General features: G+C 48.5%; 1 protein-coding gene across 1 annotated transcript in view; it reads right to left on the reverse strand.

Moving 5' to 3' along the window:
• The window catches only part of Nid2 (nidogen 2), a 57655-nt gene that overhangs the window by 679 nt on the left and 41113 nt on the right, over positions 1-15863 (reverse strand). The window contains exons 12-20 of the mRNA XM_028861255.2: positions 12652-12771; positions 11673-11906; positions 7811-8032; positions 7121-7290; positions 4979-5108; positions 4326-4497; positions 2184-2341; positions 1092-1215; positions 96-208 (exon numbers count right to left, since the gene is read on the reverse strand). Coding sequence (XP_028717088.1) covers positions 96-208; positions 1092-1215; positions 2184-2341; positions 4326-4497; positions 4979-5108; positions 7121-7290; positions 7811-8032; positions 11673-11906; positions 12652-12771 — 1443 coding nt within the window. The remainder of the gene's footprint in view (positions 1-95; positions 209-1091; positions 1216-2183; positions 2342-4325; positions 4498-4978; positions 5109-7120; positions 7291-7810; positions 8033-11672; positions 11907-12651; positions 12772-15863) is intronic.

Below are 15863 nucleotides of genomic sequence, written 5' to 3' on the forward strand. Positions count from 1 at the left end.
GGGAAGGAAAGCAGTAGGGTTAGCACTTTGTGTTAACTTTGTAGTGTTAGCACAGCCCTTCTCCTGGGTATGGTGACGTGCACTGACGGACTGACCTGTTGGACAGTAGGGGTAGACTGCGGTGATCCCGTAGAGGTGAGACCGCTGCTCGGGGAGGTACTCATCCGTAAACTGGCCACTGTCTTTATTCACCGAGATAACACCATCCCTAGTAAGAGAAGGAGAGGCGGGCAGGGACGGCCAGTCACAAGACAGTTTCAGTAGACAACAGTCTGGCGGCAGTTTTCCTTATACATTAAAAAAACAACTTCAGCTAAATGAGTTTTGATTCCATTTGTCTAACACCAGTGATTCTGGACATAGCTCCTGCACTGGTATCACCTGGGAACTTAGAGGACATGCAAAGACTGTTTTCTCCTCCCTGGCCCTCTTAAGTCAAAACCCTGGGGCACCAAGCAGAATATATTTCATTTAACACTTTGTAGCCATAGAGCTAGTGGCTAAATCAGTTCTCAATTTTGGCTACGTCCAGGGGGCCTAAAGTATGGCACTTAGATCTCATGTGAAAATCAGGAGCAGAAGAAAAGGGCTCAGACATGCACCTCTGTTTTGTTTTTAAAATCTAAGCTCAGAGCCAAACTATTTTTTAGTCTTTAAGGTAGACAGTTGATGTTATTTTTCTTATTGTTTGGTTTTTTGAGACAAGGTGTCTCTGTGTAACAGTCCTGGCTGGCCTGGAACTCACTCTGGACCAGGCTGGCATGAGACTCAGAGATCCACCTCCTCTGCCTCCCGAGTGCTGAGATTAAAAAGGAAAATTTAAACTTTATACCACTTAAAAGTACTCATTCTCTAAGAACAGGTTTAAGTAAACACTTCTTTTTAAGAAGTATAGTACCAAGTGTCTTTAACTCATATGCTGCCTGAAGCAACACCAGTCAACTTCAGGGTGAGGTGAAAAGATGACTTCAGAGATGATCCTGGACAGACAGACAGCCGAACAGGGCTTCCTAACTAGAGTCGCTGACCGGTAAAACAGCGTGCTCCCCGGAACTCGCTGCCCCTGCGGGCTCCCCCCGAGTGGGGCTCACCTCCGCCAGTCTGTATGGTAGAAGTGATCCGCGTAGCTCACGACACTGAAGGGGTAGTTGAGGTGACTCTGGATGACACGGCGTCCTGTTCCGTCGGGCAGTGTACACTCCAGTTTCTTGGTTCCTTTTAAGATATCCAAGGGGGAAAGTGAGGTGCCAGACAGAGTCCTCCAGAGGAGTAGAGGCAGAATTTTAAAATGGGGCCTTTTATTCCCACCGCACGCAGTCCACAGTAGCAACTGTAAACCTTGCCGCTTGACTCTAGCTTTGAGTAGATATTCAAACTTAAATCCTTTTATGGAAGGAACAATGTAATCTGTCGAAACCTTGCAGTTTTTTCCCAAGGGGGAGAGCATCAAAGATTAGCATTTTTAATAATTTTAAGCCTACATTTATAATCTGAAAATATCTACATATAAGAAAATGAGCATGGTAGTAGGTATTTTTACACTTTGAATTTTTGAGGAAAATAAAAGAATTCAAGAATTTTTATGTTCCAGATTTCTAAAGACGTCTAAATTCCATATACTTTAAAAAAAAAAAACAATGTTCGGACAACTGGATTTTAAAAACACCCAGCTGCATGTTCAGTAAATTCAAGAACTTTATTTAGTAGAAATGAGGTATATAATGTCTTGGAGTTTTTCTAGTAATGCACAGTAGACCACAAATAGATAACCCTGGTGTCAATGCATTCCTGAAGGAGGCCATCCTCACAGCACATGGCAAAGGATCATAATACACAAAGTGAAAAAAATCTTAGAGTTAAACTCTAAGAATGGCCCAGAAGGTAGACCAGCCTCAGTTCATCCAAGCGTCAACAGCAACTAATACTTCTTCCAACCTAGTTTTCCAACGGTTCACAGCAGGGGCAGGGGGCAGGCCAGACATGCTGCACAGTCAGGCTCCCCTCTGAACCCCCATAACTCACTGTAAGAATCACTGCAAAATGTTCTTTTAAAGCTTACAGATCTGCTAAGTATGCTCCGTGCTGATAGAAATTTAACCCAGAAGATCTAAAAGATGGGCGAATCCCCACAGCACGCACACTGCTGTAAGGAAGACCATTGCTTTCCACCTCACCAGTATTACCTGCATCTGCCCAGCACAGCAGTTTGGAGAAGGGGTCAAAGGTTAACCCATTGGGTAACCCAATATCTTTGTTGATCAGAATTTTTCTGTTTTCTCCATCTAAAGATGATGTTTCAATCTTAGGAGCTTCTCTATTCCAGTCTGTCCAGTACAAGTTGCTGTGGATAAATATTAAATTAAGACTGTTATGAACAGTTCTGCATGGGTTGGTATAGCTTAGCCTGGACAGGCCCCTAGACTAAATCTCCAGTACCCCACCACACATACACACAAACCCCCCAAAAAGTCAGCCATGCAGCTTCGGGTACGCAGCAGCCACACTGGCCACCACTGATTGCCACCTCCTGGTATTCACAGCCTTAATCTCCTTATCTGAGTTTGGTGTCTTGCTCCGGGTGAACAGTATGGTAGAATTCAGAATATCATTTCACTATTAGTTTTTTAAAACTGGCTTTTGTCGGGTGCCTTTTCTTGCTCCACAGGGGAAGCTAGATTCTATACTGCAAGCTACCCTATGAAGAGATCCCTGTGCCCAGCAGCTGGCAAAGGCTGCCAATGGCCCCCCTGGGAACTTGAGAGAGGACTTTCTCACCTCGGCTGCAGCTTCCCGACATTACCAACACACGTGTAGTCCCACCCAGATATTTTACAGTTAATAAATGTTGTCTTGGGCTGCCAAGGCCACCTAACAACTGCAACTGTGTGGAGAGTCATTAACTGTCTAGATCCTTGCCTCTCAAGACACCTGATGGCAGTTGCCCATCATTGTTAAAATCTTGAACTGGATCTTAGGCCTACAATCCAAAGAAATGTATTTGTTAGGGAAACTCTTGTGGTATAAACTAAGGGAATTGTTAAAAAGAATTGAGTGGGATTCAAGGAACAGAGGAAGAGTTTCTTAGAAAAAATACCCGTGTTAAAGGGGACCCTTAGTTGTCCTACACCTGGTTACCAGGACAGAGACACTCTTGTTAAACAGTATCTTGTTGAAATCTGCAAACAGAGCAGAGGTACTGAAACTTCCATGTATCTAGAGATAAATGTCAGTTGAACCCAGAGAAGCACAGCAAAGGGAGAGAACTGAGTCTCCTCTGCTGTGACTGTCCTCCTTACGGGTGGCAGTAAGAGCCAGAGATCCAAACAGTGAGCAGCATCCCTGGAGATGACCAGCTAAGCCTCCGCGAGAAGCTGTGAGGACTTAGACGTTACAAGTATGGCACTTACCCTGGGGTCAAGGCAGCTGCTCTTGACATTCTCCTCTAGAATCTAAATCCTGGAGTGTAATGACTGAACAAGGCACCATTGTTCAGTTTCTGCCCTTTCAGAGTAAGCACCAAGGACTATCAAAAGAGGGCCTAGGAGTTATTTAGTCCTGCAGATAAGGAGCCTTCGAGTGCAGGATTTAAAAGTCCAAACCACCTGTGAGGCTTTCTTCTCTGCCTTAAAGGGCTTCTCTGTAACTTTGATGGAAGCTGCATCTCAACAGTCCCAGGGACCCCTGCCCAGGCCTGTACACCGCAGGGGGACAAGCCTTAGTAGCTGTCGTGGAGAAGGAACATTTTTATCTGGATTTTGTACACTCCTTATCTAGGAAGAAGAGCGCTGTTGTGGTTGTAGCGAGGCTTTCTCGGGGTACTGCTGAAGGAAGCCACTTCCTCCAAGGTCCTGCCCGTGACCACCTGATCCAGGCAGCTCCCGCAGCCCGCACAACACGTCACACCCCCAAGCTAACGCTCTCACTTGCATGTCATCTTACTTCCTGCTTCATACAATGCAAGCTCCTTAAAAAAACAAGACCGCACACCTTTAATCCCAGCACTTGGGAGGCAGAGGCGGGAGGATCTCTGAGTTCAAGGGCAGCTTAGTCTACACAGTGAGTTCCGTGACAGCCAGGACTGTTACACAGAGAAACCCTGTCTTGAAAATCCAAAACAAACAAACCAACAAACAAACATAAAGAGCCTGCTTCTGCCTACAAGGATGCCTGCTACCTAGCAGCACCTTGACTCAACATATTCTCTCTCTGGTAAATTAGTGTATTTGAGTTTTTACTCTGGTCTGGACCTTCCCATGCCATATAATAGCCAGAGGCTCCAAAACAGATCTCCAGGGGAACTGGGAGAACAAGGGAAGCCAGCTCACCCTCGGATGGGATCCACAGTGATGGCTCGTGGATTCACCAGATCTGTGTGAAAGAGGACCTTCCGCTCGGAGCCGTCCAGCCTTGCACGCTCTATCTTATCCAGGCCACTGTCTGTCCAGTACATTGTTCGACGGATGTGGTCAATGGAAAGTCCTTCTGGGCTTATCAGACCTGGAAATAAACGCAGGACAGAGCATCTGCAGGGTGTGAAAGGTGAACTTAAGTACCCTATCCAAACAGCTTACATAATCCAAAGCAGAAAAGAGCCTTTAAGTCCCCAGAACCAAGGCTAACAGGATTTCACCTTCTGTTGCCTTTTCAACCATATCTGGTCTGTACTAGACCTTACCACTCTGGTGGCTCCTCACAACCACGGTGGTGGCGACAGGTACTATAAACTGCCAGACCCTGAATTCTTACTGTGACCCACTTCTTTTGAGGACAGTTTGTCTCATCCTAGAATCACCTTTCTGTTTCTCCCGTATAAATGTGTTTGTTTACAGAGGGGCAAGGCCTGTAGAGCTCAAAAGTAATTTGCACAGTACTTAACCTTCCCCTTTAGATCAAACCAGGAGAAACCAGGATTCAACAGGCCAATGACATACAATCAGCTGTATTGCCAAGTGTCCACGGAATGAAGCCGCTGACTGACCTGAGGTTACGATGGTCTCGGGTTCTGCTCCTGCTTCCAAGCTGGCGCGGCTAATGCTCCGCCCGGCAACATCTGTCCAGTAGACCATCCTCTCCTGGCAGTCATAGTCAATCCCCACCACGATGGAACCCTTCGAGAACCAATCACGGAGTCAGAAGAATTAGGATTCCTCGAATCCCCAACACTAGTTCATGGCTACACAGTGCTACTGTGAGCAAGCAGGGCAGTGGCGCCCAGTGGTTAGACAGGTAGGTAGTAACTCCTCCCTAAGGTCAAAGCCAGGCTCAGCCACTTCACCCCTATGTCTTCGTGTCCTCCAACACTTCAAACAGTAAGACATTTATAAAGAGTCCAAACGGCACCCACCATACCGGAAGCTCCTCCAGCACTATTACCACTGGCTGTAAAAACACTCGGTCATGAGGAAAATCAGCCCTTTCGCTGATGAGAGGATCATCTCCTCAAAGTAAGTCCTTAATACTTAATGGTGCAAAAGATGAATGCTTCCAAGTGTTGTGGGCACTTTCTCAAAGAGTCTTTCTAAAAGCCGACAACACAAGCCAACAAAATTTCCCCTCCTGGGTGAATAGACTGAAATCCTCCCCTACCTGGGGAGCAACCATCCCTGCCTCTTAATACACGCATTCAGCTGCGTGGTATAGAAGAAAGCCTGTAATCAGTGTGAGAACTGTGGTCACCCGGCCCTTGGCCAGTGTGTCCTCTCCCCTTCCTTCCTGCTGAGTCTTATTGAAAACCCCAAATCTGGGATGTTCCTGCTGGAGCTCCACATAGGACTGTCTTCTTTCCATTTCTAACCCAGATTCCTGCTGTGAGAACCCCCAGCAGACGTGAGAATCAACACAGGCCACACTAGGCCCTGCCTTGCCTAGCAAAGCCTCCTGGGGCTTGACTCGCCTTGTGCCTGAAGCGGTAATCACCAGGAGACACTGTATGAAGCAGAATTTGGCTCCTACAGAAAAGCTGGCATTTATATGGGGGGAATCTAAGGTCTCAGTACTTTTATTTGAAAATCAAAATTAAAAGGCCCTCTATCCGAGGCAAGAGTACACATTCATACAGGCGCCAATGAGCCCAGGGACTCAAGGGATTCATAAACTAAGTGTCTCAGTATGAAGGTCCCATTTTAGGTAAATTTCCCTAAAGTGTGCTTGTAATGCAAGTCTCCTTTCTCCTTCAGTTCCACTACAACCATCTCCACCCTGCCCGTTAGACATGTTCAGAAATGCAATCAAGCCATCTGGTGTGGCTAGAATATAAGACAGTTAGTACAAGAAACTTATAAAGCGGCACACTCTTATCGAGAGTGGGGATGGAGCCTTGAATTTTAAAAAGAAGAAAAAGACAATCTTTTTCTTTTTTTTTTTTTTTTGACAAACACTGGCTGCTTTTAAGCTTTCTTGGAATCAAACAGTAGTTTATTAACAGAAGTAAATATGGAGAACCCTGCCTGGATGAACAGTCAGCTCAATGTACCATGAAGAAACAGGGTCAGACCAGTTTTCACGGTAGATGTCAATGCCTCTCTTCTCTGCACTTTGGAGAAGAAATCCCTCCTTCCACAAGGAGGTGCCTTGCCAGCTCAAGAAGTAAGCTCGTCCTCAGGGGCTGCAACAGGAGCACACACTCCCCCCAAAGCAACTGGGAACAAGGAGAAGACTAGAAAAGACGTGCATCCAAGGGACATAACCAAATCGGAAGGGACAGGCTGACGAGCAGTCCTGGGAAGGCTGCCACCCTCAAATAACCATGGAGATCACCCCCAAGATGTCTACAACCTGAACAGAGACCCCAGGAACTTGAATTAACAATGATCTTCCCACAAACACCTGACAACTCTGAAGTTCCTTGCTATCTATCTGAACTTCCATGAGCCCCCAGGGTAGAGTGGCTAGAATGGGTCAGACACGACCTCCAGCAACTGAACTGGACCCATCCCATCAAGCAGACTGCAGCCCAGAAGCACGCCAGAATTCCCTGCCCTGTGGCAGCAGGCAGAGGCCTTCTGAAAACCACAAAGCACAGCTCTTCCATGCCCCATCAACCCAGCATGCAAGCCCACCCTCATCCTGAGCCCCATCCTCCTCCTCATGCAGCTCAGCCCTTGGGAGAAATCCAGTTTACATGCAGTGACAGCAGAGTCTTGGCTGCATCCTTCTGGAGCCTGCTGCCATTGAGAGGCAAGTGGCCAATCTGCTGGCCCTGGGCATAGAGCAGGAAGGTGCCCACAGATGGAGGGGTCACATCAGGGCGGGGTGTGGGCCGGACCAAAGGCGGGGCGACTGTGGGGATACCTGTTTGTGGAAACAAGGACAGAAAGAAAAGTTATTTTTGTGCATGAACCTCCAAAACTACCCAGCTTTTTCCACAGGGCAGGTATTCTTCGAAGAAATTCTGGTTTCTAAGGTTTTTTTCAAAGATTAATTATTTAAATTGCTGGCAGTACTCAGGACATAAAGACAACAAAAAACACTAGTCTCCGAACAAAGTGGAGGGATTCTGTTGTCATTTCTGGAGGGCCACAGGCTTCCTGGGGCCCCAGGGTGGCACTGCCCCCTTTCACCCAGGGCTGGGGAGGCAGAATAATCACATGCTGGTCTGAGATCAGCTGTTCTTACAGTAGAAACTGCCAGTGGCAAAGCCAACCTTAACTCCAGACTGTGATCCTGAGTCATTCTGATGATAACCCAGCCTATCAATGAGGTGATGTCACTCATCAGTCTTGGTAACCCGTTTCCTGCCCACCTCGGAAGCCAAACCCCGACCCAAAACCCTCAACGGCACCAAGGGGAGCCACGGCCGTCCCAAGCTTACATGCAGGCCTGGTGCCTGGCTGCGAGCGTGTGCCCTGCAGCTCTCTGCCATCCTTGTCCACACACCAACAGAAGTCACTCTTTCCATGACACTGCAGGGGTATGAAGTGGCCCAGGTCGTCACACTGGGGGACATACTGGTCATCCCTGGGTGTGGTCCCATAGTGCTCCAGCAGACTTTCCCTCCAGCGCTCACAGACTGTCCGAGGCCTCTGGGTGGGCTCTACAATGGGGAAACAAGATCATCAGCACAGGTCCAGGTCCCAAGCCCTGATCGCTCGGCCTTCTTGGACACACCCCTGGACACCGGGCCAGGGAAGCACCTGTGTTCTCAGAAGTTCCCTGTGGAAACGCAGAAAAGAAATCACCCTGATGTTCCTTGGTGCTCCTGTCTCCCAAGGCCAAGAGGACCTGCCATGGAGGCCCAGGCACATCAGAAAAGAACAAAGGAGACAAGCTCATCGATGATATACCTCACTCAGGCCAGTAGAGATGCATATGGACATCTGGCCAGTGCCCAGGGATCCTCTGATGACGGACGACAGAATACTGTACAGACTCTCTGAGGGCTCAGTGATACATGTGACGCTTAAAAACAATTATTCTTTCCCACTTGTTTCAAGTTCTTGGACCTGTTGCTACAAGATCCATTTCCAGGCTGGCCTATGTGTCCTAGAACAAAAGGGCTGAAGACCATGCGGTGCTACATGTAGTCCTCAGTTTCACTGGAAAGTCACATGAAGCAAGAGTAACATGGTAGTGTATACAGTACAGCAGAGGTGGCCCTGAGCAACGTGAAACTGATTCTTGGACTACCCAGTTTCATGAAAACTATGGCCATCCCATTGCTGGGAACTGTCTCAACGCTGAATTTTTCCTCCAAGCTCTAGCTTTCTGCCACAACGCTGTCCTGTTTTCTCCTCTACCCCACACCCCCAATCCTCCTCCTATCCACAAACTTGTGGTTCACACCATAATTAAAGAAAGCCCTGCTGGCTTCTGACCTGTGCCAGTTCCTGCTCGGCTGCTGCCCCGGGGCCACAGAGGTTCTGCTCTACACATGTGGTTGTATCTACAGAGGCACCACTTGTTGAAATCACTTGTTCACTGAGATTGGATTACCCTCAGGGCATAACTAAAGGCATTTCTGGTTCAGTCTTAATTCCTGCAACTCAAAGCCTGGGGTCTGCAGAATCACACAGTCGATTTATCTCCTTGCTATCTCCACCTGGATGCACAATAGAACTCTCTGCACAAAAGTAAACGCTGGCCTCCTGCTTTTTCTCAAACTGGCCCCTCGTGCCTTTTAGTTCCATTAAACAGCATCTGCATTTCCCATTGCTCAGACACAATCACTAGATTACCTCTTTCTCTCACACCTCACATCTCAAGTCAAAAAATCTACCAACTTTACCTCCAAAAACATTCCGACTAGAGGCGGACATAGTGGTGCATGACTTTAATCCCAGCACCAGGACACGGAGGCAGGGGGATCTCCATGAGTTCAAGGCCAGCCTGGTCTACAGAGTGACTTCCAGATCAGCCAGGGCTACATAGTGAAATCCTGTCAAAAAAAAGAAAAAGAAAAAAAGAAAAAATCCCCAACAACAACAAAACCCCCATTCAGACTATCTTGACTTCTTGCTACTTTTCCCATGTTGCCCTGAACACAGACATTTCACCCTGGGATCATGGCAACAGCCTTCTGGCTGGCTTTCCTGTTCCCACCTTCCCCACACCAAATACTCAGCCAGCAGTCACAGTGGCGCATTTAAACCCAGGGCAGGGCATCATCTCACACTGGGACCACGGCAACAGCCTTTTGGCTGGCTTTCCTGTTTCCATCTCCCCATGCCTTCACGCCACCAAACCAATTACACCCAGCCAGCAGCCACAGAGGTGCGTTTAAACCCAGGGCAACTGAGTCTATTCTGCTCAAAACCCTCCAGACACTTCAAAGAACAAAGCTGCAGGGAACCGGTCCTCTGAGAAGGTGGGGAGACACCAATAAAGTCTCCAGTCTCAAGCTCAGCAAGCCCACTCAAGACTCCCATCTTGAGAAGTGGCTGCCCCCTCAGGCTGCTAAAGCTCATGACCCACAGGAAGTAAAGGAGACAAAGACAAGACTGATCTGCTCAGCCCAAAGTGTTCCAGGACCAGGAGAGGGGGCTGCTGCTCCCTCCGACACTCGCCATCCACTTCACGGTGGGATGTGCTGGGGGAAGCCACCAACAAGTCCACTCCACACTGAACCCCTCAAGAGCTGCTCTTGTTTCTGGGGACCACCCAACATGCCTATGTGTCTGGATGAATGTAAACACACAGCAAGTCAAATGGGTCTCAGATCACTCCTAGGTGGGCACCCCTTCATCCCCTACTGCTTTAAGCAACACCATCCAACGTCTTTCCTGCTTCTGGTGGGTAAGGGCTCAAACAGCCTCAAGTCTTGAGTGCAGTGCATGCTAGCCTCCCTCTCCCTGACTGGATGATGCAAATGAGACTCATCAGAGATGGCAGGAAGGGCCATGCAGTGCCAGGGGAGAAGTCTGGGCCATGAGAAGTCTGCACAAAAGAATGTGCCCTTATTTTAGTCATTAACATCCCAGCCTGAGTCACTATCCTCACCACATGTTTGTATTAGTCAACTTAACAGAATGCCAAGCCATCCCGCCAAGGCCCCACTTAACCACGGACTTTCCAACCTCTGACAGAGAGCTGAGGCTTTTGAGAGAGGCCACGACAGAAACAGGATTTCTCTAGGCATCTTAGTTTTTAAGGCCCACAGAGTCTCGTTCATAAATAATAGAGGGGCGAAGAGGATCAATGTGGAGCAATCCATTACCAGTTTCCCCATGTGAATCTATTTTATTGAGAATTTTTTTAACAAGGTATTTTGATCATATTCACCCTCGCTCCCCCAACTTAAAGTCCCTGGCCATGTTATGAATGTTACAGAATCAAAACTGTTGGAAATTGCCCAGCTCTATTTCCCTCACACATTAAAGGCTGAGATAAGTAAGTCTGTGGACTTTTTTAATTACTTTTTTTATCTTATAATTTTAGAAGCCGCTCTTTGGATACGAGCTCCCAGATCAGGCAGTATCTGGGCTAAAGCAGCAGCATGTGTTACCCATTTGTGAATAATTTCACAAGGGGCTGGAAAGCTGCCCAGTGCAAGCTGCCCGCTGCTCACACTGCCAGGGAGACTGCCCACCATGCTCCAAAACCCTGGCAGGAAGAAAGCGGATGGTAATGGCTGTTTGCCATGATCACCTCTGATCAGGGGGTGGATCCTACACGTCCTATGAAGGCAGCTGTGCAAAAAGAGTTTCCCATCACCATGCTGGACTAGCTAGAGACGGGCGGGGTCACTGGGTTAAAAGGAAACTCAATGGATCCATTCTGAGTTTCACACCCATGTTTCCTGCTAACCTTAGCACAACCTTCAGGCTGCTTTCTACAGGGACGTGACATGGTTACCCAGAAAGGAGCAGAGAAAACGTTAGGCTGGCCAAGTTCTTCAGCTCTCTCAAGCCTCTCACAGTGCGCCACAGCCTGACGTAGCCACTCAACTTTCAGTCACCGTTCACCAAGGATCTATGCACCTGGAATCCAATGTGTAAAGGATCCTGCATGTCACGTACGTAACCGAGAGATACCATGACATTAACATGCACATGGGTGTGCCTACATCATCCAAGTGTTCTTTGGAGGAAAAAGCTATAACTATAGCAGCCAGTCAGACCTGCGTCTGTCTACACAGTGAGAGCTGTCTTGTAAATCACCCCATTGCCAGAGCCCTTCTATTCTTTGTCTTCAGGCCTGAGCTGGCACAGGTCTTTCTTCGGGGCCAGGGGGCTCACCTGATGGTGGTCCACAGTGAGGTGGGGTGGAGCCAGGTGGAGTCTGGGTACCAGGGACTTCCTGGCCATTCTGGTCCACACACCAACAGAAGCCAGTGCTGCCATGGCACTGTAGGGGCACGAAGTTGCCCTGGTCATCACACTGGGGGATGTGGATCCGTGACCCAGGGTAGGCATGCTGCGCCTGGGCATAGCGCTGCTGATGTTCGCAGAGCTTTGGGCCTGAGACGGAATCTTCCAGAACCGTGGATGGGAGTGACAAAGGAGAAATTAGAAATAAATTTATTTCACAACCCATGCACACTAACCAGCCCCCAAAGTCTTCTGTACTGAGACTTTCTTCCCTACAACTGGAAGTTATCATGACATGGAGAAATAGCAAGACACGAACATTTTAGAGTCCTGAATTCTTATTTTGGCTTTGCTACCATCTACCTAGTTGTCCCTAATTCCCTCCATTCACCCTGCACATCCTCAGCCCTTGGGGGCCAACTGCCACCTGGGCAAGATAAAGAATAATCGGTGGCATCTGCCCAATATTCTGGAGACTTCATTGGACAAGTTAACTCCATCCATTCTTTGGGACCCAGAGTTCAAGTGTGAGAAGCCCAGGTCAATGGCAGCCACACTGCTGTACGTTGGGCAAGTTCCCCCCAAGCAGTCACCCCGAGTACTGACTCCTGGCTCATTGGTGCACGAGGCTCCTACTGAATAAGCTCAATAGTTTATTCAAACAACATGCAGCAAAGCAGATGAGTAGGGCGGTGAACCAGAGCAGCCACAGAGGGAATGACAGCCAAGCAGCTCACATACCAAGCAGCAGTAAGTGGGCATTAGGAGGCTACTGAGAAGAATCCAGAGCTTGGAAAATCCCCCCACCAGGACCCCCAGACCAGCTTCCATCAAGAGTGGGCTGGGAGGAAAAGAAGAGGGAAGGAGCTGGGAGATCCTGCGCTTAAGCAGGTCTTCCATCACTTACCAGATGTGCAGTGGAACCCGTCCCCATGGTACCCAGGCTGGCACTGGCAGGAGAAGGACCCAGGGGTATTGTAGCAGGTAGCTGCCTCATGACATCTGTTTTCCGCACATTCATCAACATCTGCAGAGGTCAGGGACAGGCGCAGAGAGGTGAGCAAAGGAAGGAAGACCATGACTTCACCAGAGACAGCTGTGCAACTATATGGTCTCAGTGCACATGGCTCAACACATTATCAACTTTAGAACATCCCTGGGTCTGAGCTGAGAAGTGCTAACATTGAAGAGTAAGCCTGACAGGAAAAACAAACAAACAAACAAATCCACACACTAGCTAGTTTTATGTCAACTTGACACAAACTAGAGTCATCAAAGAGAAGGGAGCTTCAGCTGAGAAAATGCTTCCATAAGATCACGCTGTGGGGAATTTTCTTAATTAGTGATCAATGGGAGAGGGGCCCAGCCCATTGTGGGTGGTACCATCCCTGGGCTGGTGGTCCTGGGTTCTATAAGAAAGCAGTAAGTAAGCCATGAGGACCGAGGCGGTAAGCAGCACTCCTCCATGGCCTCTGCATCAGCTCCTGTCTCCAGGATCCTGCCCTCACTGTTTTTGATAATGAACAGTGAGATATGGAATTGTGAGTGAAATAAACCCTTTCCTCCCCAAGTTGCCTTTGGTCATGGTATTTCATCACAGCAATAGTAACCTTAACTAAGACAAAAAACAAATCCAGGAACATGTGCGTTAACAAATGAGATGAATGCTCGGAGTAGACATCTAACGTGCGGGTAACTCAGAGAAAAATACCCTGCCTTGTACTTCTGGAGCGTCTTTCAGCTACAGTGAATTCTAGAAGTGATTTCCTTTCAACTACTAACCTTTAGACTATAAGTCATTCATTTCCCGTCAGAGATGTTACAAGAGATAAATATAGGTAACAATAGTTTTTCCTCTTTGTTGGGCGCCAGCTCCCTCCATACTCTTGTGGAGTATACAGGAGAAAGATGAAGGCCCAGATACACTTCAGCTCAGACCTTCAGCCCTGCCTGATTAGACTGCTGTCTAAAACCTCCAACGAGAGACTGCCTCACCCAAACCTACTCTTCACTTGTACAAAGAGAAGAATGTTATCAGTACTTCTGGAACAACACAGAAACAGCCCAGGCCTCTGCTTCCCTGAGGATTTCATACTCGAAACTCCAAAATCCACAGCTTGACCAAAAGCCAATTAACAGGCCTTTTTATTTTCCTTATTAAAGTTGGCCCATGCTGTCAACAGCAAGTCACCTCTTTCCCCACCCCCACGCTCCAAAGACCCCCCCCCCCCAAGAAACCCCTGAGTTCAACTGCTAAAGCTGATGCCAGGGGATGAGGTAATCTCCAAGAGGACAGGAAATCTTTCAGGGGAAAAAGGGGAAAAACAAAAGGTACAGGTCTGAGCGAGGCTTGACCAAACACAAACGACAGCATGAGTCACATCCACAAAAACAACCAGCTCTGGTTTTGATGTGTGAGTAGAAAAAACGTGTGACCCAGCGGAGGCGGCGGTGGTCTGAAGCCGTGTCTGTTTGGTGCAGCCCATGGCAGGCACATACCAGCTTGGAAAGTGAAGTTTATGACCAGGGGTTAGATGTGAATGGGCAGGATCAGAGGGACATTCCACCCGGCCTCCAGGCAGCGCACATTTTCCAGGGGCTCCTCCCACAGCTCAGCTGTCTGCTCGGTTGTCAGCCCACTGCGTCTCACACACAGGCATTCTGTTCCCTGGACAGGAATCCCTTATACTCCCTGAGTGAGCGGTAGGCCTATCCTTTGCCTTTGGAGAACACAGTGCCTTTCAGTCGAAAAATCCCTGAATGCTCAACCAGATCAAGCTTAATTCCACCACAGCAGCTCTCTCTCCCTGGGCAAGCAGCTGGCTTTTCTGGTTACCTTCGCCTCCCAAGATTAGGAAGGAGTTATTTAAAGAGCAGCCTACATAGTAACTCAGCTACTGAAGAACGGTTGTATACTAGCACATGCTGTCTCTTCAAAGGCCAGCTCCAGGGCACAGCTGGGGAGCTGGCTGGGCCTAGAGGGACTATAAAACTGACTGAAGCCGAAGCTGTAACTCAGGAAATTCAAGCTTTGACAGAACATACCATACAAGTACTTCCAGTGGGGACAGGAACCCCAAGCAATGGCAGGAAGCAGGAATTCCTGACACACACAGCCTATTGCTGGGCCCCAGGGAGCCCTTTCTTATGGCTATTTTTTAACTCAAGAGGGGATTCCCCAAGGTTGCCAAACCTCTGGCATTGTTAAGGCCCTGACCAAACCTGAAACAGCGTTTTCCCTGCTGTTATTGCCTCTTCCTGGATGCCATGGTTATGGCAGACAGTAGCAGTGACCAGCAAGTAGAAAAAGGCCCTTGAAGACGTTCAGTACATCACACCTGAGGAATCCCTGGCCCCCAGGCTGGAGGACTACAGGCTACCAGAACAATCCAACTCCTTGGAGGGCCTCCGTGATGGACAGCTAGAGCCAGCCAGCAGCTCCCGGGACTGAACGCAGGGCTGGCTTCCACCTCTCCTCAGGAGCACAAACACCAGGAGGTTTGCAGAAGTCAGAGCTCATTTCCCAGGACCGCCCGCCGGTGTCCACAGAGAAGATGGGGAAGGACTCTGGCCTCTTCTCAAGGCAGGAGCTCTCTTTTTAATCCCCACTGCTATGGGGACGCCAGTAACAATTAACTAGTTCCGGGGCTGCTGGAAGACTGGGGTCAGGACAAGTGGGCTGAGACAGCAGGACAGACTTGTCGCAAAGGGAACAGAAAAAAAAGGCAACTCAATTCCAGAGCCATCAACACCTCCACCATTCGCCCATTAAACTCAAGAACCTGTTGGGAAAACAAGTCTGGAGCCCTCCTCCATTTGGAACTCATGCTTCGGACTTTGAAATCCCTTCCCCCTCATTCTGAACAGAAGCCGGTGGAAGCAAATCAGCCACTGAATGACTGACCCAGTGTTTGAATTCTCTGGTGCCAGTTAACCTCTACACTACCCAGAATGCTATGCTTTGGTCCACATGCCCTTGCTGTCTCTCTGTTCCCTAACTGTCCAATCACACATAAATGTCCGCTGTTTGTGTCTGTGTGGAACCTGCAAAGGTAATAATAAACATTGTTGCTTCTATGTCCACACCCTCTTGTCCATTCTTTACCCGGCATCCCTGAG

This window comes from Peromyscus leucopus, chromosome 9 (genome assembly GCF_004664715.2).
Source record: "Peromyscus leucopus breed LL Stock chromosome 9, UCI_PerLeu_2.1, whole genome shotgun sequence".
In the NCBI taxonomy this organism is placed as follows: Eukaryota; Metazoa; Chordata; class Mammalia; order Rodentia; family Cricetidae; genus Peromyscus; species Peromyscus leucopus.